General features: G+C 35.8%; 2 protein-coding genes across 4 annotated transcripts; both read right to left on the bottom strand.

The window, feature by feature from the left end:
• Window positions 1-755: 755 nt before the first annotated feature.
• LOC146498816 (macrophage mannose receptor 1-like) lies at window positions 756-5766 on the bottom strand. Its single transcript, XM_085136796.1, has 5 exons — window positions 5089-5766; window positions 4773-4826; window positions 4251-4637; window positions 3422-3781; window positions 756-2837 (listed from the first exon to the last, which is right to left on the bottom strand). The coding sequence occupies exons 2-5, from the start codon at window positions 4804-4806 to the stop codon at window positions 2491-2493; spliced, it is 1128 nt and encodes a 375-aa protein (XP_084992922.1). The 5' UTR covers window positions 4807-4826; window positions 5089-5766; the 3' UTR covers window positions 756-2490.
• A 4619-nt stretch (window positions 5767-10385) lies between these two features.
• On the bottom strand, window positions 10386-18806 carry LOC146498815 (macrophage mannose receptor 1-like). 3 transcript variants are annotated; one of them, XM_085138828.1, is made up of 5 exons: window positions 18079-18806; window positions 17747-17800; window positions 17225-17611; window positions 16399-16755; window positions 14849-15498 (listed from the first exon to the last, which is right to left on the bottom strand). In XM_085138828.1, exons 2-5 carry the CDS (start codon window positions 17778-17780, stop codon window positions 15152-15154), a joined length of 1125 nt encoding a protein of 374 aa, XP_084994954.1. In that variant the 5' UTR covers window positions 17781-17800; window positions 18079-18806; the 3' UTR covers window positions 14849-15151. The 3 variants fall into 3 exon arrangements, with proteins under 3 accessions (XP_084994953.1, XP_084994952.1, XP_084994954.1); XM_085138827.1 differs by lacking the exon at window positions 14849-15498 and adding an exon at window positions 10386-11697 and having other exon boundaries at window positions 17747-18806; XM_085138826.1 differs by lacking the exon at window positions 14849-15498 and adding an exon at window positions 10386-11697 and having other exon boundaries at window positions 17225-18806.
• Window positions 18807-21074: the final 2268 nt, after the last annotated feature.

The following is a 21074-nucleotide window of genomic DNA, read 5'->3' as shown; positions in this document are numbered from 1 at the left end:
TATTAATAATAAACAACACAAAACACTGGGTCACCGATGCAGGACCATGACAGAAATATGGAAACTGTAAACAAAAAAGAACAAACATTATAGATTAAAATAATGCAGCTAAGAATAAACAAAGAAGATTAGACAAATAAATGCTTCAACAACCACTGACTTATTGCAATGCTCTTACTCTGTGGAAACTATATGGAAAAAAAAATTGAACAATGAAAGAAAGAAAAACTACTTTAAACTTCAACCTATATATTATAAATTTTGAAAAGCAACACACAGTTTTAATGTATATTTGATTATTTGTGTTTCCTTGCTTCTCTCTGATGTCTCTGATGTGTTAATGAAGGCTGCATTCAATAAAGTTTCTCATCCTGCTCCAACAAAGAAGACTCTGTTGAATGGATTTGAATATGCAAACAAGAAGTCTAAGCTGGCCAAACACCAGGAAATATAATAACAATATTTACATAATATAATGGAAAACAGGACAGACAAGAGGCCAAACCTGCTGTTTGACATGCTGAAAGACACAACTAAAAACATCCTTTCTGTTAGAGCAATGGTAAAAAACTAAGTTAAATGAATGTTTTTAATACTTGAGATTTGTTTTTCTTTGTGGTTGTGGTTGTGGTCATTCTGACAACTGACCAACAAGTTAAACAACAAGTATTTGTGTAGAAGATAAACTAAATTCATGCTGATATCTACGTTTATACTCATAAATCTAGAACACTTTCCTGTGTTCTAGATGTGTTCATATCTATTTTAACTACAACTTCTTAATGATGCTGACATAGTTTGAATGCTAGTAGTAGCAGAAAGTAGCATGTAACTAAAGACGTATGGAAAGTTTACAATCCAACACGCTGGACAGAGTTTATTTGTGTCGTCAATAATAATTTAAAATTATTGTAAAACATTTCTTTCCAGGAATTCTTTTGAGAATACACAGAAAACTAAAAATGTGTGGATGGGCGGTCAACGGTTAAATTATGGCTGACAGCTGTTGCTGGAAATTTTTAAGAGGTAAATATTTTTAACCCAATAATATCATAGTGGTCACTTTTTTCTACTCAGAAGAGGAACCATTTACACAAATGTTCAGTCAGTCCATCGAAAAACATGTCAGTGTGGTTTAACTCTGATGAGCGCACAGAGACACTCATGATGTGTCTCTGTGTGCTTTGCTAATGAAGTCTGCACTCAGTAAAATATTCCATTCTGCTCCAGTAAAGAGGATTTTATTGTGTGCATGTGGATATCATCATACAAACAGTGCTACAATAACAATATTTGCATCATATCATTGAATGCAGTGCAAACACGATGGTGAACTTTGGATCAACCACCCCCCCAAAACCAGTCATTTCTGATGGGACTACATATAATGAAACTAAAATAGGCGAATGGGGGTTATTTTTTACTTTTTGAGATGTATTTTGAAAAGAAAAAATTAAAACTTCAGATTTTTAAGAAACATAATTTCTTATTCCTTCAGAATAAACAATGATCTTTGCTAATTTATTTTCAAATGATACCTAACATTCATCTGACAGCGTTCATTACTAGTAAAAATGTACATTTTTTGACTCTCTGCTGTGTTAATATTAAAGGGTTGCAAAGACATTAGTCACTTTTCTGCACTTCTATTTTATGCTGGCTTTAAAGTCTGAGTTAAGAATTTGGCAACAGTGAATGTATCCAATGAATTAACTCATTCTTCTTGCTTATTTTTTATTTTTTCTCACATTTCACACAGTTGGCAGTTTCAATAAAGTAGCATAATTCAGCAAATATCAAGTTTCCAGAGTATTGTTGTAGTTTATTTGGAGCACTTTCAATTAGAGTTCAAAAGTATCACAAAATAGATAAATTTAAAATAGGACACAACGGCGTATATATATAAGAGAAAGGAACACACTTCTGGAGCGATAAATTTATCCCATGAATGAATTTACTGCAGTACAGTCACTGTGTGGTTGCCACTGTTGGCTCACAGCAACAAGTTCTTGGGTAGAGACATATAGTCAGTATGGTTAGGTTAATTGGTGATTCTAAGTTGCCCATAGTTGTGAATGTGAGTGTGAATGGTCATCAGTCTGTCTTACCCTGGGATAGGCTCCAGGCCCCCTCCCACCCTGAACTGGACAGGCAGAAGAGAATGGACGGATAAATTTACAACTGAAGCTTATGAATTGAGGTTTAAATGTTAAGATCTGACAAGTTTTTTTAAATGTTATTTTTTTACTGCACTACAAACTTCTTAGTACATTTAAAAAGAGAAAAAAACGAAAATGATTACATGCAAAATCCAGCGTTATTCTATTAAACAAAAATCCTGTCCAGAGTGGAGGTTTGCACTCAGAGTGCTTCTTGTTGTTACATCCCATCAATCTCTAGCCTGGATAAAGGAAAAATATAGTAAGTGTGATTACAACACTTACTAGAAATATAAGATTTAAAACAATTAAGTTAGCATGGTTTCAAAGCCTATGGTAAAGAACAGATGAAGCTAAACATCTCTGCATCATTTTTCTTGAACCATTTATATTTTCCTCTTGTCTCCATGGCTACAGCCAGGTTACAGTCTCCATTGTCTGTGTCATTTGCCCAGTTCTCATAGCAGACAAGCTGGTCATTGACCCAGAACCACAGATCAAGAGCACAGCTGTAGCGCAGTCCCAGCCAGATGTGGGATGTGTTGGCATTCTTGGCTTTCTCTTGCACCAGTTCCTGCTGTTCAAGGCTTGTGATGGAGACCAGGTCACGATGGAGCTCTCTGCAGTAATTTACAGCCTCCTCCCAGTTTTTGCTTTCATTGATCAGGATCAACTTTTCTGCAAACAAACACATGTTCAGTTCAAATTAAATGAAATCAGGTTTCTAGATTTTCTTCAAACACAAAAATATATGAGGAACAAACAAAAGAAAACAAAAAACTAAACAAATTTCATAAAAATAAGTGTTGGACAGTTTGTCACATTTTTTTACTTTCCTGCTGTAAGTTTTTCCAGTTTAGAATTTTCAATTTACTTTATTAAAGTCTTATTATTTAAATTTAAGTGAGCCTTTTTTATATTTAATTTTCTTTTAATCAGGAGGATTTAGAAACAAGAATTATTTCTCATTATAGCTGTAAATCTAGAACCTATTAGAAACAGTAGCGATACCCACACTCAGAAACTATTATGACTCCTGTAACTCAGGTTCCTAATGAAAGGAGGCTGCATTATGCGTCTGGGGTGTAGCTCTATCTCCATAACAGCTTGCATTATTTAACTTGATGATGAAACATATACAAGCCTCTTTGTGTAAAGCTTTTCCATGAGACTAAGAAAGATTAGTTTAGCTTTAACATTTATTCCTCAGTGAGAAAACTGACAGAAACCAGATGTGAAAGATGAATCTTTGTAAATCTCACCATCACCGTAGCAGAAGAAAGATTTTCTGTTGTTACAATCATCAGCTTTCCATTTTCCTTCTTTGTTTAATTCAGTCATCGCACATTTCCTGGTGCCGCTGTCAGTTTCAGACAGCTCTTCAGGTAACTCACCAACATCTCTCCAGTGTCTGTAAGAATAATTACTCCCATCTGACCACCTCCAGGTGTCTCTGAACAGGCCGATCCATGATTGTGTTTTATAAGAACTGTTAAATTTACTGACTGTTTCGTTTAACTGCTTTGCTCCACTGGCCAGGTCTGTGTGGTTCTCTCTGCAGTAGCTCTGAGCCTCACGCCATATCTTTTTAGACTCAATGAAATGTAGTGATTTGTTTTGTTCTGTGGAATAAAGAAAAAGACAAGACTCATAAGAAATGTACATTTCTATCTTTAAATGTATCTTTAAATTGATTTTCAAAAGACAGAAATTTAAATAGCTCAAAACCTTCAAAACAAAACTACCAACATTATGGGAATAACCACAGCTGTGACATTATGCTCAGGATGACTTTGCTCTGTGTGGCAGAGAAACAGTTTTCTGATCAAAGGTCTGGTATGAAATCTTGTGTAATGACATTTGGCACCATCAGATGGTTCAGCAAAGCAAAGAACAGTGTCCTGGTATAACATGAGAGGCAGAGAAAGCACCGTGGGAGGACGGGTATATAAATGAGCAGGATAGCACACAGGGGCTAAAACACCAGCAGCCAATTATCACATCTTCTCATTTTCATTAGAGATGAGCTGTAGATATGTTTAAATATAAACACTTTGTTTAATTAATACAATTATTGTCAAAAATTCTCACCATTGTAGCAGATAAAGGGGTGAACATGAGAACAACCAAAATCCATCAACCCATCAGAGCTGTCAATCACTACACAGTTCTCAAGATGTCCGCCTGCATCATCAGGTCCATTTCCACTCCATTTCATCTCCTCAGCATTGAACTCCACTCCTGGCAGAGACCAGTGCCAGCTCCTGTTTTCTTTTCCTGAGATTCTGTACAGCCCAATCCAGGCGTTTCCTTGATTCTCTGTAGAATCTGTGTACAGTGTCTGCATATATGTCATGTTAGGCACTGTGGCCAGGTCTTTATATCTTTCTCTACAGTAGCGCTGAGCTTCGTCCCAAGTTTTAGGCTCTTTAATAAAATAGTACTCATAGTGCTGGCATAAAATCAAGGAACACTGACCTAAAAACAGAAAAAAACCCCCCAGGTCATTCAGAAATCTACTGATGGCAAGTTTTGTGAGCAGTTCACAGAAACCCTGCACTAATCTGAAGTGATGCAAATCTGCAGTTTTTACTGTTAAAATGATCGACTTACCCATCAGAATGAGCAGAAAAAGCCTCCGGTGCATATTTCCTCTGTTTGATGAAACTAAGATTTAAAAGACAGATAAAAAAACATCAAAGTTAATATAACTGCACCACTTTCACAGATAATAGGGTAATATAGGTAAGGTAATATATGAGTAAGAAAACATGCAGTTTATTTTGCACTGTAAAAAAAATACATTACACATGAGGGGAATAGCTACTCTAAAAATGTTTTTGAGTCTTTTAAAAATCAGCAGAAATATGGAATAAATACTGTAAGTTTAATGTGAAGCCAGTAAATTGAGACTGAAGTTTGAACTTACATCTGATTATTCTTCTTTCCTTGCTTCAGTCCGATGCCTCTGTGTGTTGTGTTAAAGAAACCTGCACTCAATAAAATGTCTCTGCTTCAGCAAAGATCATTCTATGGTACTCATTTAAATATTCCAACAAGATGGTCATAACAGAGGTAATATAATACTAATATTTACATAATGTCAAACAAACAGATGGTGTTATTTAAAATAATTTACTTTAACAACATGCTTCCTTCTCTCGGGGGTATTTATATATAATAAAACTTATAATAAAACTAAACTAACTGCATGTCTTTACTGTTTGGGATGCATTTTGAAGGTTCTTTGGAAGGTTCATAAACAAAATTAGACTACTGAAACAGAACTTAATGAGCTACACAAATCAATAGGAGCTATGATGTAAGGTATGCACGTATGCTGAGATGTATGCAAGTTTTGTAAATGCAACAAACAACAAAGAGTAAAGAAAAAGCAATGCAGGAAGATTTATAATTTGGGAACCAAAGGCCCAGTTGGCACTGATGAACCCTGCTGCACCCACCAGATCTGAAACACTTTAGAGAAGGTTTAAAACAATGAGCAGGGTTCATCACACCTCTGCCAAAAAAGAAAGGTCCCACAGGAAACCCCACAAAATCCAATTCAGCAGCACATTTTAAGTTTACTCATAAACAAGAATTGTTTTAAGCTGTGAATCATGCAAAGTTACTTTAGAGAGTCCAAGAATAAGAACATATGAAACAGGAAATGAACAGAAGAGGTCCAATTTAAATTAAAAAAATCTCTCTAAAACCAGTGTATCAGTAACTTATGACGAGAGGAAGCGAAGCAGTATTGGTACAGCCGATAAATGCTCAGTTAAACTGAGGAGTTCTTTGTCTGTCAGCATTAAATCCGAACTTTGATCAGACAATATCTTCTACATCAGTCACAGAACTTCTTAGAATGGCTAAAAAGGGCTGACATCACTTGGGCAGCTAAGACAGTCAGCTAACCGTGATACACATGCCCAGGATTGATCGACCTATGGTGGGCCTGCCTCAACAGGGGGCATCAAAAGGGTAAAACATAACATTAGAAGTTTTGCTGGTTGACTGATACAGCTGTCTCAGGGCCTCCTGGGGACTGTGCAGTTAACCTCACAGTGGTGAAACTAAAAGGAGGAATGAAAGAATAGGAAAAAGAAGTTCTGCTCTTCTCCCCTCTGCCCTTCTTCCCTTTTCTGGGAGGCAGTGGGGAGGTAGAGCATACAGACCAATCCGGCGGGGAGGTGTGGGAAGCCAGATCGGGCGCCCCCCTTCGGGCTCTCCTCTCTCCTATCTTATCTTACTTACTTGTCTTAAAATCTCTATGACCTTTTCTGTCCCTTTGAAGAAATGAGGCTCCATAAATTTTAAAGAGGTAAGTATTTCTCAGTTGCATTGAATAGATAGAATAAACTGTAGAAAACTAAACAGTAGAAAGAAGAAGAGAAATAAAAATTTAACATAAACCAGTGACAACCCTGATCAACCCTGGCAGGGCCTCCTTGGATGAGGGTGTCTGGTGATAATGGCCGAAACAACCGATGAATCAAAGGTCCACTACCGACGATGTGTCCCAAATTATAAAATTATAATGTAGATTAGATCTCTAAACCTAATCAAGGAAAAATGGCAGATTATCTTAGGTCAAAGAACAAAAGTTGAGGCACACAACGATGTGTGCAGCTGGTAAAGTTTCTGGGCTGCTTTTCCTCATAATTGTAACATCTGGTCCTTTTACTGAATAAATATATTTACACTCACTCAGTATTTCTGATTGCTCACCACAGTATCCACACCGTTGATCCACAGATTCCTGCACAACAAGAAAGAGCAGGTAAGTGTTGTGGCAGGTAATAAAAGGAGCCGTGATTTCACTCACTGCAGTAATGCAGCAACCCAGCACTGACTGAAGCTCAGCCGCTCAATTAAGTAGTGGCTCTTAACAAGGTGATCACAGACATTTGTGTGATTAAAAGCTCTCATAATGAAGTTTATTTCCTGGGGAGGAAAGTTAAAAGCACAAATAATGTTGAAAGTTTTCCATGGCTTTATTAAAATTTTGTTTATATCTGTGTAAATGATTGTATGAATATTTTCATAAATCCTTCAGGGATGCCAGCCCGAGCTTAAAGCCACTCTGTGTCAGTAATTATTACAAAGAGTAAGGCCAGACTTACTGAACAGAATAGATATTTTCACAGTTTTGAACCGTTTCCCTCCAAATTAGTGAATCTTGAGTCAGTTCTCAGGAACTGATTTTGGAATCAAATCAAACACTTTCATGAAAATGATAAAAACTTTAATTGTGTTTGTGTATTTGTGACAGTAACGTGTCATTTCACACTAAAAGGTGATGGGCCTTGAGTTTCCTGTCACTTGCACTTAGGATACAAAAGTCTTTCTGAACCAGGAGTCAGTGTTGTGCGTGACACAACCTGGCAGTGTCCGTGTGCACACACTGGCTCTGTTTCTTATAAGAGTTTGGCACTATAACTTAATATTTTTGCAATAAGGGTTTTAAGCCCACAGCCTGTTTGCACAAGACTGTGAACAGATTGTGTGGGCAAGAGCAAACATAGAGAGGGGTTATTAACATCGGAATAACTGTCAAGAATACGTCTTAACTTGCTGATTGTTTAGGAATCCTGTTCTTGCTCAATATCACTACTTGAAGAGTCTCTGTTATTGTTTCCACTTGAGAAAGTTGTAATCTTCACAACTTTCTGCTCAATTATTCATTAAACTGTTCAAGGATGCAAAGAATAATCTGTGTAACCGATAACACTTTAGTGTTTTCACAGCTGTGGAAATAAACACAAGGCTTCCAGCTTTATGGTGTTTGATGACATTTTAGAGAATGGAAGTGTTCATATCAGCTGAAAGAGAAACACATCTGTCAGGTAACCACAAGAAGTATGTGTGTATATTCATGGAACATCTACGTAGTGTCAAGCCAGTATTTTGGATTTTTCGTGAGCAAAAACGTCGTAAGAATAGCTCTACTGTGCTATCTCAAAATCCTGTGACTGCACAACCTGGAGCCACTGGAAAGTAATTGTAACCAAAAAGTATATTAAAATAGATGCACCTCGTGTACTTACGTATTTCCCTTTCTCTTACTTTCTGTTACAATAAAGAGTTTTAGCAAATTTCTGTTGTCCAAACAAACATTTTTATTGAAAACAATAACAATGCAATGTAATGTAATTATGATTCAGCTATTTGAAAATTGTACTGAACTGCTGAATTATGTTTGGGTACAAAGTTAATATTATGACTATTATTCATCTACCTGGCTATAAATCTAATGGCTACTAATTTGTGCATGTAAGTATCTCTCAATCAGACACAATAAACAAATAAATCAGAGTAACATCTTTTTTTTTTGTCTCCAATGATGAAGAACTTTAAAGGAAAGTAAATATTAAGCTCCAATTATTGGCAAGCTCGATGTTAGAATAGCATCACTGTCACTGATGGTGAGAAGAAGCCTGTGTTGTGTGTTATTTGAGCTTTCTGTGGTGTTTGTGACTGGTGTTTAGTTATACCAGTGTTCCGATCATATTATGTTCAGTATTTATCTCTTATATTTTGGGTAATTTCCTGTTTTGTTAGCTGGTTTTCTGTTGTGTTCTAGTTCCACCTTGTCATTGTCTTAATTGTCTACACCTGTCCTGTTCTTCCAGCTGTATCCACTTCCCCGATTATCTTTCAGACTAGAGATTCTAAATAAGACAAAAGCAAAGACTATTAATAATAAACAACACAAAACGCTGGGTCACCGATGCAGGACCATGACAGAAATATGGAAACTGTAAACAAAAAAGAACAAACATTATAGATTAAAATAATACAGCTAAGAATAAACAAATAAGATTAGACAAATAAATGCTTCAACAACCACTGACTTATTGCAATGCTCTTACTCTGTGGAAACTATATGAAAAAAAATCAAATATTAAACAATGAAAGAAAGAAAAACTACTTTAAACTTCAACCTATATATTATAAATTTTGAAAAGCAACACAAAGTTTTAATGTATATTTGATTATTTGTGTTTCCTTGCTTCTCTCTGATGTCTCTGATGTGTTAATGAAGGCTGCATTCAATAAAGTTTCTCATCCTGCTCCAACAAAGAAGACTCTGTTGAATGGATTTGAATATGCAAACAAGAAGTCTAAGCTGGCCAAACACGAGGAAATATAATAACAATATTTACATAATATAATGGAAAACAGGACAGACAAGAGGCCAAACCTGCTGTTTGACATGCTGAAAGACACAACTAAAAACATCCTTTCTGTTAGAGCAATGGTAAAAGACTAAGTTAAATGAATGTTTTTAATACTTGAGATTTGTTTTTCTTTGTGGTTGTGGTTGTGGTCATTCTGAAAACTGACCAACAAGTTAAACAACAAGAAAGTATTTGTGTAGAAGATAAACTAAATTCATGTTGATAATCAAGTTTATAATCTTAAATCTAGAACACTTTCCTGTGTTCTAGATGTGTTCATATCTATTTTAACTAAAACTTCTTAATAATGCTGACATAGTTTGAATACTAGTAGTAGCAGAACGTAGCATGTAACTAAAGACGTATGGAAAGTTTACAATCCAACACGCTGGACAGAGTTTATTTGTGTCGTCAATCATAGTTTACAATTATTATTTCTTTCCAGGAATTTTTTTGAGAATGCACAGAAAAATAAAAATGTGTGGATGGGCGGTCAATGGTTAAATTATGGCTGACAGCTGTTGCTGGAAATTTTTAAGAAGTAAATATTTTTAACCCAATAATATCATAGTGGTCACTTTTTTCTACTCAGAAGAGGAACCATTTACACAAATGTTCAGTCAGTCCATAGAAAAACATGTCAGTGTGGTTTAACTCACTCATGATGTGTCTCTGTGTGCTTTGCTAATGAAGTCTGCACTCAGTAAAATATTCCATTCTGCTCCAGTAAAGAGGATTTTATTGTGTGCATTTGGATATCATCATACAAACAGTGCTACAATAACAATATTTGCATCATATCATTGAATGCAGTGCTAACACGATGGTAAACTTTGGATCAACCCCCCCCCCCCCCCCCCCCAAAAAAAAAAAAAAAAAAAACAGTCATTTCTGATGGGACTACATATAATGAAACTAAAATAGGCGAATGGGGGTTATTTTTTACTTTTTGAGATGTATTTTGAAAAAAAAAAACATTAAAACTTCAGATGTTTAAGAAACATAATTTCTTATTCCTTCAGAATAAACAATGATCTTTGCTAATTTATTTTCAAGTGATGCCTAACGTTCATCTGACAGCGTTCATTACTAGTAAAAATGTACATTTTTTGACTCTCTGCTGTGTTAATATTAAAGGGTTGCAAACACATTAGTCACTTTTGTGCACTTCTATTTTATGCTGGCTTTAAAGTCTGAGTTAAGAATTTGGCAACAGTGAATGTATCCAATGAATTAACTCATTGTTCTTGCTTATTTTTATTTTTTCTCACATTTCACACAGTTGGCAGTTTCAATAAAGTAGCATAATTCAGCAAATATCAAGTTTCCAGAGTATTGTTGTAGTTTATGTGGAGCACTTTCAATTAGAGTTCAAAAGTATCACAAAATAGATACATTTAAAATAGGACACAACGGCGTATACATATAAGAGAAAGGAACACACTTCTGGAGCGCTAAATTTATCCCATGAATGAATTTACTGCAGTACAGTCACTGTGTGGTTGCCACTGTTGGCTCACAGCAACAAGTTCTTGGGTAGAGACATATAGTCAGTATGGTTAGGTTAACTGGTGATTCTAAGTTGCCCATAGTTGTGAATGTGAGTGTGAATGGTCATCAGTCTGTCTTAGCCTGGGATAGGCTACAGGCCCCCTCCCACCCTGAACTGGACAAGCAGAAGAGAATGGACGGATAAATTTACAACTGAAGCTTATGAATTGAGGTTTAAATGTTAAGATCTGACAAGTTTTTTTTTAATTTTATTTTTTTACTGCACTACAAACATCTTAGTACATTTAAACAGAGAAAAAAACGAAAATGATTACATGCAAAATCCAGCGTTATTCTATTAAACAAAAATCCTGTCCAGAGTTGAGGTTTGCACTCAGAGTGCTTCTTGTTGTTATATCCCATCAATCTCTAGCCTGGATAAAGGAAAAATATAGTAAGTGTGATTACAACACTTACTAGAAATATACGATTTAAAACAATTAAGTTAGCATGGTTTCAAAGCCTAGAACAGATGAAGCAAAACATCTCTGCATCATTTTTCTTGAACCATTTATGTTCTCCTCCTGTCTCCATGGCTACAGCCAGGTTACAGTCTCCATTGTCTGTGTCATTTGCCCAGTTCTCATAGCAGACATTCTGGTCATTGACCCAGAACCACAGATCAAGAGCACAGCTGTAGCGCAGTCCCAGCCAGATGTGGGATGTGTTGGCATTCTTGGCTTTCTGTTGCACCAGTTCCTGCTGTTCAAGGTTTGTTATGGAGACCCGGTCATGATGCTGCTCTCTGCAGTAATTTACAGCCTCGTCCCAGTTTTTGCTTTCATTGATCAGGATCAACTTTTCTGCAAGCAAACACATGTTCAGTTCAAATTAAATGAAATCAGGTTTCTAGATTTTCTACCTCAAACACAAAAATATATGAGGAACAAATAAAAGAAAAAAAAAAACTAAACAAATTTCATAAAAATAAGTGTTGGACAGTTTGTCATATTTTTTACTTTCCTGCTGTACGTTTTTCCAGTTTAGAATTTTCAATTTACTTTATTAAAGTCTTATTATTTAAATTTAAGTGAGCCTTTTTTATATTTAATTTTCTTTTATCAGGAGGATTTAGAAACAAGAATTATTTCTCATTATAGCTGTAAATCTAGAATGTATTAGAAACAGTAGCGATACCCACACTCAGAAACTATTATGACTCCTGTAACTCAGGTTCCTAATGAAAGGAGGCTGCATTATGTGTCTGGGGTGTAGCTCTATCTCCATAATAGGTATTTATTATTTTTTATTTAGCTTGATGATGAAACATATACCAGCCCTTCATGTACACTTTTTCAGTGAGAGAAGAAAGATTAGTTTAGCTTTAACATTTATTCCTCAGTAAGAAAACTGACAGAAACCAGATGTGAAAAATGAGTCTTTGTAAATCTCACCATCACAGTAGCAGAAGAAAGGTTTACTGTTGTTACAATCAGCAGCTTTCCATTTTCCTTCGTTGTTTAATTCAGTCATCACACATTTCCTGGTGCCGTTGTCAGTTTCAGACAGCTCTTCAGGTAACTCACCAACATCTCTCCAGTGTCTGTAAGAATAAGCACACAGGGGCTAAAACACCAGCAGCCAATTATCACATCTTCTCATTTTCATTAGAGATGAGCTGTAGATATGTTTAAATATAAACACTTTGTTTAATTAATACAATTATTGTCACATATTCTCACCATTATAGCAGATAAAGGGGAAATAATTAGAACAACCAAAATCCCTCAACCCATCAGATCTGTCAATCAGTGCACAGTTCTCAAGATGTCCGCCTCCATCATTAGGTTCATTTCCACTCCATTTCATGTCATTATCATTGAACTCCACTCCTGGCAGAGACCAGTGCCAGCTCCTGTTTTCTTTTCCTGAGATTCTGTACAGCCCAATCCAGGCTTTTCCTTGATTCTCTGTAGAATCTGTGTACAGTGTCTTCATATATTTCATGTTAGGCACTGTGGCCAGGTTTTTATATCTTTCTCTACAGTAGCGCCGAGCTTCGTCCCAAGTTTTAGGCTCTTTAATAAAATAGTATTTATAGCCTTGGCATAAAATCAAGGAACACTGACCTACAAACAACAACAACAACAAGTTATTCAGAAATCTACTGATGGCAAAAATGTTGTTAATAAAATTATATCCGAAGGGCAGAGGTCACATAGAGACTGCTCACACATGGTTGTTGACAGAAATTGTGTTTTGGATGTTGTTATCTGACAGGTTTTGTAAGCAGTTCACAGAAGCCTTCATTAATCTCAAGTGATGCAGTAAATCTGTGGTTTTTAATGTTAAATTGATCGACTTACCCATCAGGATGAGCAGAAAAAGCCTCCCGTGCATATTTCCTCTGTTTGATGAAACTAAGATTTTAATTGTGTCGATTTTGAGTTAATATAGTTAGATGTTTGGGTTAGATGAGTTCTAAGGAAGACCAGTGAAAGATAGACGGAAAAAATCAAGCTGTAAACAGGAACCACAACAAACAGGACAATTTCAAATAATATGAATACGAAATTAAAGGTTGGATCCAGTTTCTTTTACATAGAAAAGATTATTATTACAAACCAAGAGAATTCCTACTTTAAAAATTCTTAAAATGTTCATTCTAAAATTAAAAATGGTTTTCATTTTAAAAATGCAAATCATTTTAATATTAAGCAGAAAATGAGGAAGAAATAAATATTGTTGTAAAAATGTTAATTTCAACTACAAAGTTTTAACTTACATCAGGTTTTTCTTCTGTGCTTCGCTCCGATGCGTCTGCGTGTTGCTGTAAAGAAGACTGCACTTAATAAAATATTCCACTTTGCTTCAACAAAGAGAATTCTGTGGTGCGCATTTAAATATTCCTACTTTTGGTTTAACATTGGGACTTTGTGTTTACTGGAAGCATATCCGGTTTGTTCGTTTTAAACTTGTTTTTTGTTGCAGTCTCTTCCTCCTGTGTGTGAAGTCCTCCTCATTGACACAGTGAACTGTGACAGCTCGTGTCACGTCTTAAGAAACTAAATGATAGAAAAGAGGAAGAAGTGAAACATGCAGTGTTGGCTGTCCAGCAAATAAATACAGAAAGTGTCACTTTCAGGAAAGACACTTCTGTGGGAGATAAACTAAAATAACTGTTCATACTGAATTTTTATATTTAAAAATCAGAGTTAGGGAAAAACAAATTGTTCTGTGTCATGAAACTTGCTCTTATTACCTGGCTAAATCACCATGGCAACTTATGGTGAACACACAACCTGGTTGAGAGCAGGTTGTGTGTTCAGGTTTTCAGTTTAAAATCAGTTCAGCTTTTTTAAAATTTTACCATTCTCTAAGCTGTCGCTACATTTGCAAGTGACTGCAGCATTAATCTTCTATTTACAACAGTCTTGCATTTTACTATTTTATATTTCATGTTCTTAGATTTTTATCACAAATTTAACCACCATCAACATTGTAAAGAAAGAAAAAGACCTTCTAGGGTTTAACATGGACGTTAATTGAAAATAACTAAAAGGAAACAATAAGATGGGAGCTCAGTCACAAAGCCCTCCTGGTTTTTTACTATATGATTGTAAATATTGGTCTATTTCTTTCTGAAAAGCCTAAAAACGAAGTTTAAACTGTCTAAGAATACAAAACTTTATGAAAAATATATTTATTAGTTTTTCATATTCTTTTACTTTGTTAAAACAAAAGCATAGTCCAACATAGTTTCAGAGCTACTGTTTATTGTTGATTTACACAAAAAGACCAAACTGGGTAACATGAATCATTTAAAGTGCAAACACATGACTTTTCAGACATTTTTCAGTGGCTTGGCTGACTCAAATGCACCATCTAGTGTTCAAGGAAAAGATAGAAAAAAGAGAAATAAAAGTAGACGGAAACAGAATAATAAACTCTTTATGTTAGACACCAAACTAATAATTACATATATGTGGTTTTGAGACACATTAGCTATTATAAGCATATAAATGCTGTGGTGTACTTTGCTGTAAACACCCAGAAAGCTGTAACCTGACTGTTTTTCAACAAATAAAACATTTTAAGTTTGAAAAAACAAAAAAAAAAGGGATTCTTATATTATGTAGTAGGTAATAGTAAACAATAAGCAAAAAACAAAACAAAAAAAAACCCTTAAGAATGAACACAAAGAGAAATTATCACTGTTATATGTCATCTGCTTCTAGTTTTGACATTTTTATTTTTTGACTTCATAATTACGAGGATATCAACTCTATAAGAAGTCATTTAGACTGGTTTAAAAGCCTATCGCAGTGAACAGATGAAGTTAAACATCTCTGAATCATTTTTCTTGAACCATTTATGCTCTCCTCCTGTCTCCATGGCTACAGACATGCCACACCGTCCAGCGTGATCCTCATTGGCCCAGTTCTCATAACAGACAACCCAGTCACTGACCCACAGCCACAGTTGAAAAACACAGCTGAAGCGCAGTCCCAGCCAGACATACGGTGTGGTGGCGTTCTTCACTTTCTCCTTCACTAATTCTTCCACTTCAGGATTTGTGACAGAGACCAGATCATGATGGTGCTGCTGGCAGTAAGTTAAGGCCTCATCCCATTTTTTGTTTTCTTTGATCAGAATGAAGTTTTCTGGCATGAATGAACACAGGATGGTCGGTTAAAAGGAAACAAATCAGGACAAAAACAAAAGCACAAGAATTTAAGCATTTTCTGTTTCAAATCTTTACTCCTCTTGATTTACCCGTGGTAAAATCATTAATGTCATATGACTTGTTACCCAGAGTATACCTCGACCACCCCAAGTTATCGAGAAGATTTCTTTCTTTCTTAAGAATTATTTACATGTAAGTTGCATTACAGGCCCTCACTGACAGAAAATAATGTGACTAATGTGTCTTAAGTTCCTTACAAAAGAAGTCTGCATTAAGCGTCTGGGGTATACCTTTATCTCCATAAAAGCTTGCATTATTTCGCTTTGATGATGACTTCTTTTTTAATAAGAATAAGAAAGATTAGTTTCGTTTGAATATGTATTCCTTGAGTAAGAAATATGACAGATACCAGATGTGAAAGATGCATTTTTGCAAATCTCACCATCATCATAGCAGAAGAGTAATAATAAGAGTTGGACATATTTTTTACTTTCCTGATCTAAGTTTTTCCAATTTAGAATTTTAACTTTTCCTAATTTGCTTTATTAAAGTCCTATTACCTAAAATATTTCATGTATGAGTGAGCCTTTAAAAATAGGGGGAAAAAAACTGGAGAATTCAGAAACCAGTATTATTATAAACTAATATGACCTCTGGTTCTTATAAGGTTCCTATAGGGAGGCTGCATTATGTGTCTGGGGTGTAGCTCTATCTTCATAACAGCTTGCATTATTAAGCTTGATGATGAAACATATACCAGCCCTTCATGTACACTTTTTCAGTGAGAGAAGAAAGATTAGTTTAGCTTTAACATTTATTCCTCAGTAAGAAAACTGACAGAAACCAGATGTGAAAGATGAATCTTTGTAAATCTCACCATCATAGCAGAAGAAAGATTTTCTGTTGTTACAATCATCAGCTTTCCATTTTCCTTCTTTGTTTAATTCAGTCATCGCACATTTCCTGGTGCCGCTGTCAGTTTCAGACAGCTCTTCAGGTAACTCACCAACATCTCTCCAGTGTCTGTAAGAATAATTACTCCCATCTGACCACCTCCAGGTGTCTCTGAACAGGCCGATCCATGATAGTGTTTTATAAGAACTGTTAAATTTACTGACTGTTTCGTTTAACTGCTTTGCTCCACTGGCCAGGTCTGTGTGGTTCTCTCTGCAGTAGCTCTGAGCCTCACGCCATAACTTTTTAGACTCAATGAAATGTAGTGATTTGTTTTGTTCTGTGGAATAAAGAAAAAGACAAGACTCATAAGAAATGTACATTTCTATCTTTAAATGTATCTTTAAACTGATTTTCAAAAGACAGAAATTTAAATAGCTCAAAACCTTCAAAACAAAACTACCAACATTATGGGAATAACCACAGCTGTGACATTATGCTCAGGATGACTTTGCTCTGTGTGGCAGAGAAACAGTTTTCTGATCAAAGGTCTGGTATGAAATCTTGTGTAATGACATTTGGCACCATCAGATGGTTCAGCAAAGCAAAGAACAGTGTCCTGGTGTAACATGAGAGGCAGAGAAAGCACCGTGGGAGGACGGGTATATAAATGAGCAGGATAGCACACAGGGGCTAAAACACCAGCAGCCAATTATCACATCTTCTCATTTTCATTAGAGATGAGCTGTAGATATGTTTAAATATAAATACTTTGTTTAATTAATACAATTATTGTCACATATTCTCACCATTGTAGCAGATAAAGGGGTGAACATGAGAACAACCAAAATCCATCAACCCATCAGAGCTGTCAATCAGTGCACAGTTCTCAAGATGTCCGCCTCCATCAGTAGGTTCACCTGCTCTCCATTTCATGTCTTTATCATTGAACTCCACTCCTGGCAGAGACCAGTGCCACCTCCTGTTTTCTTTTCCTGAGATTCTGTACAGCCCAATCCAGGCTTTTCCTTGATTCTCTGTAGAATCTGTGTACAGTGTCTTCATATATTTCATGTTAGGCACTGTGGCCAGGTCTTTATATCTTTCTCTACAGTAGCGCCGAGCTTCGTCCCAAGTTTTAGGCTCTTTAATAAAATAGTACTCATAGCGCTGGCATAAAATCAAGGAACACTGACCTAAAAACAGAACAAAAAAACACAGGTCATTCAGAAATCTACTGATGGCAAGTTTTGTGAGCAGTTCACAGAAACCCTGCACTAATCTGAAGTGATGCAAATCTGCAGTTTTTACTGTTAAAATGATCGACTTACCCATCAGAATGAGCAGAAAAAGCCTCCGGTGCATATTTCCTCTGTTTGATGAAACTAAGATTTAAAAGACAGATAAAAAAACATCAAAGTTAATATAACTGCACCACTTTCACAGATAATAGGGTAATATAGGTAAGGTAATATATGAGTAAGAAAACATGCAGTTTATTTTGCACTGTAAAAAAAATACATTACACATGAGGGGAATAGCTACTCTAAAAATGTTTTTGAGTCTTTTAAAAATCAGCAGAAAGAAAGAATAAATACTGTAAGTTTAATGTGAAGCCAGTGCTGAGCTAAAAATGTAAATTGAGACTGAAGTTTGAACTTACATCTGATTATTCTTCTTTCCTTGCTTCAGTCCGATGCCTCTGTGTGTTGTGTTAAAGAAACCTGCACTCAATAAAATGTCTCTGCTTCAGCAAAGATCATTCTATGGTACTCATTTAAATATTCCAACAAGATGGTCATAACAGAGGTAATATAATACTAATATTTACATAATGTCAAACAAACAGATGGTGTTATTTAAAATAATTTACTTTAACAACATGCTTCCTTCTCTCAGGGGTATTTATATATAATAAAACTTAGAATAAAACTAAACTAACTGCATGTCTTTACTGTTTGGGATGCATTTTGACGGTTCTTTGGAAGGTTCATAAACAAAATTAGACTACTGAAACAGAACTTAATGGGCTACACAAATCAATAGGAGCTATGATGTAAGGTATGCACGTATGCTGAGATGTATGCAAGTGTTGTAAATGCAACAAACAACAAAGAGTAAAGAAAAAGCAGTGCAGGAAGATTTATAGTCTGGGAACAAAAGGCCCAGTTGGCACTGATGAACCCTGCTGCACCCACCAGATCTGAAACACTTTAGAGAAGGTTTAAAACAATGAGCAGGGTTCATCACACCTCTCCCAAAAAAGAAAGGTCCCACAGGAACCCCCACAAAATCCAATTCAGCAGCACATTTTAAGTTTACTCATTACCCGATTGATAGTGCGCATGTTTGAGATGTCTAATAGCCAGAAATTCTTAATTGGCTGAATCTTACTGATTCAGCCAATTGAATCAGTAATTGTTTGTATATGAACCTTTGCACATATACAAAGGTTCATGCACCTTTGTATATGTGCAAAGGTGCATGAACACAGTTTCTTTGCACCTGATGAAAGTCAGACAGACGAAATGTTAAAACTGAATAAAAATGTTAGCAGTTTATATGTATTTCTCTACAGCTTTTTCCTCTGTGCACCTGTCATCGATTCATGTGTCCTGTGTTTTATATATATATATATATATATATATATATATATATATATATATAAAAAACTTCACTAAATTCGGTGTGTGGTTTTGAGAAATCATTCATACTTAATCCTCTTTAACAATGTCAAGAACTTTCATTGGTCCAGTAATTATATTCTTTTTCAAAGTTAATTGTGACAGCTTGGACCTATTTGTGTTTATGTGCCTGCCCTGCTGTTCTTCCCGATCCTTTTGGGTGTACCTTTGGAACTGGAATCTTACGTGTCCTAGTTGAGGCCAGATGTCTAAAGAGAGAGAGGACCATAGCAGATGTGAAGAACAGAATTGTATTTGTATCGGGTCACTAATACAAGCTGTCATCCACACTTAACTATCTCAGCTATAAATGAATTGTTGCTTCCACATATTTATCAGAAATTGCCATATGACATCAAAACTGTGAACTGTGAGGAAAATGATACTATTATTAAATCACAGGGAACATTTACGTATGTAGCTTAATCAGACTGTGCTTGTTATTGGACAACCTGTTGATTGCTGATTGAGGACAATGCTCAAGCTCCCAGAAAACTCGATAACATCTGCTTTATATTTTTCTGTGTATGGGGTTATGGAGGGCATAATTATCTAACTCTGTTTAAATGTGGCTACATATTCACTGTTCATAATATTATAATATATAATGATGGTTTTTACCTATTATTCTAAATTTAGCTGCTTGGGGTCCAAAGGGATGAGATCTTTGATGTTTCATTCATAAAAGACTCGTTAGCCATTTCATTGACTTGAGGTTTACTCCCTGGAGTGAGAAGCTACTTGAGCTGGAGTCTGATATTCTATTACAGGTGTGTGATTGTACTACTGAGTGTGGGGCTGTCTACAGCAGAAGAAATATCCTGCATATTACTTTGATTTAGATCTCATCCACACTCTAGAAACCATCTGTCTTACCTCCTTCATGGACCTCCTGCTTCAGAGAGGCATGCCATGGTGTCTAATAAGCTAAAGGAGTATTACATGGTGGCAAAAGTCCTCTTCAGCTACTACAACTATTCTGCTCTGATACAGCATTAGATCCTCTGAAGAGAGCTGTGTTTAGCCTCATAATAGTGTTTAGCTATGTCATACTCCTTGTTTGTTTAAGTGCTCTCTTTGTGTGTCCAGTACAAGCTTGACCACCGGTATATTTGAGCACACAGATAACTGATGTTGTGTTGCAGTTTGTGAACTGTTTAACAGACGATGTCTTTCCACTGTGTGGATGAGTAAAAAACATCTGAAGCATCGTTCAGTTTATTTGGCTGAACAATATTGACAAGATGATCCCTAACGGTCTGAGCTCCTTAAAATAATAAGACAGGAAGTTGCTCCAGTATCAGCACTCAGCAATGCTTCAGCCTCTAGAGTATATCAGTGTCTGCAATGCATATTGTTAAGCTGCTGATAACAGCAGTTAAATTCAGAGATGAAGGTTAGTCTTTCTGTTTTTCCAGTTGGAGTTCAGATCTGGACGATATTAAAGCTTGTAGGCTCTCCCAGTTATGGAAGGATGGTACTTTCTTTCATTAAATCTTGATCTCACTACTTTCGCTCTGTTTTAAATCCAAGTGTGATAAACAAGAATTGTTTTAAGCTGTGAATCATGCAAAGCTACTTTAGAGAGTCCAAGAATAAGAACATATGAAACAGGAAATGAACAGAAGAGGTCCAATTTAAATAAAAAAAATCTCTCTAAAACCAGTGTATCAGTAACTTATGACGAGAGGAAGTGAAGCAGTATTGCTACATCCAATAAATGCTCAGTTAAACTGAGGAGTTCTTTGTCTGTCAGCATTAAATCCGAACTTTGATCAGACAATATCTTCTACATCAGTCACAGAACTTCTTAGAATGGCTAAAAAGGGCTGACATCACTTGGGCAGCTAAGACAGTCAGCTAACCGTGATACACATGCCCAGGATTGATCGAACCATGGTGGGCCTGCCTCAACAGGGGCATCAAAAGGGTAAAACGTAACATTAGAAGTTTTGCTGGTTGACTGATACAGCTG

This window comes from Neolamprologus multifasciatus, chromosome 17, assembly GCF_963576455.1.
Source record: "Neolamprologus multifasciatus chromosome 17, fNeoMul1.2, whole genome shotgun sequence".
NCBI lineage: Eukaryota > Metazoa > Chordata > Actinopteri > Cichliformes > Cichlidae > Neolamprologus > Neolamprologus multifasciatus.
Note: the sequence above shows the minus strand (reverse complement) of the source record. Positions and strands in the feature narration are given on the sequence as shown.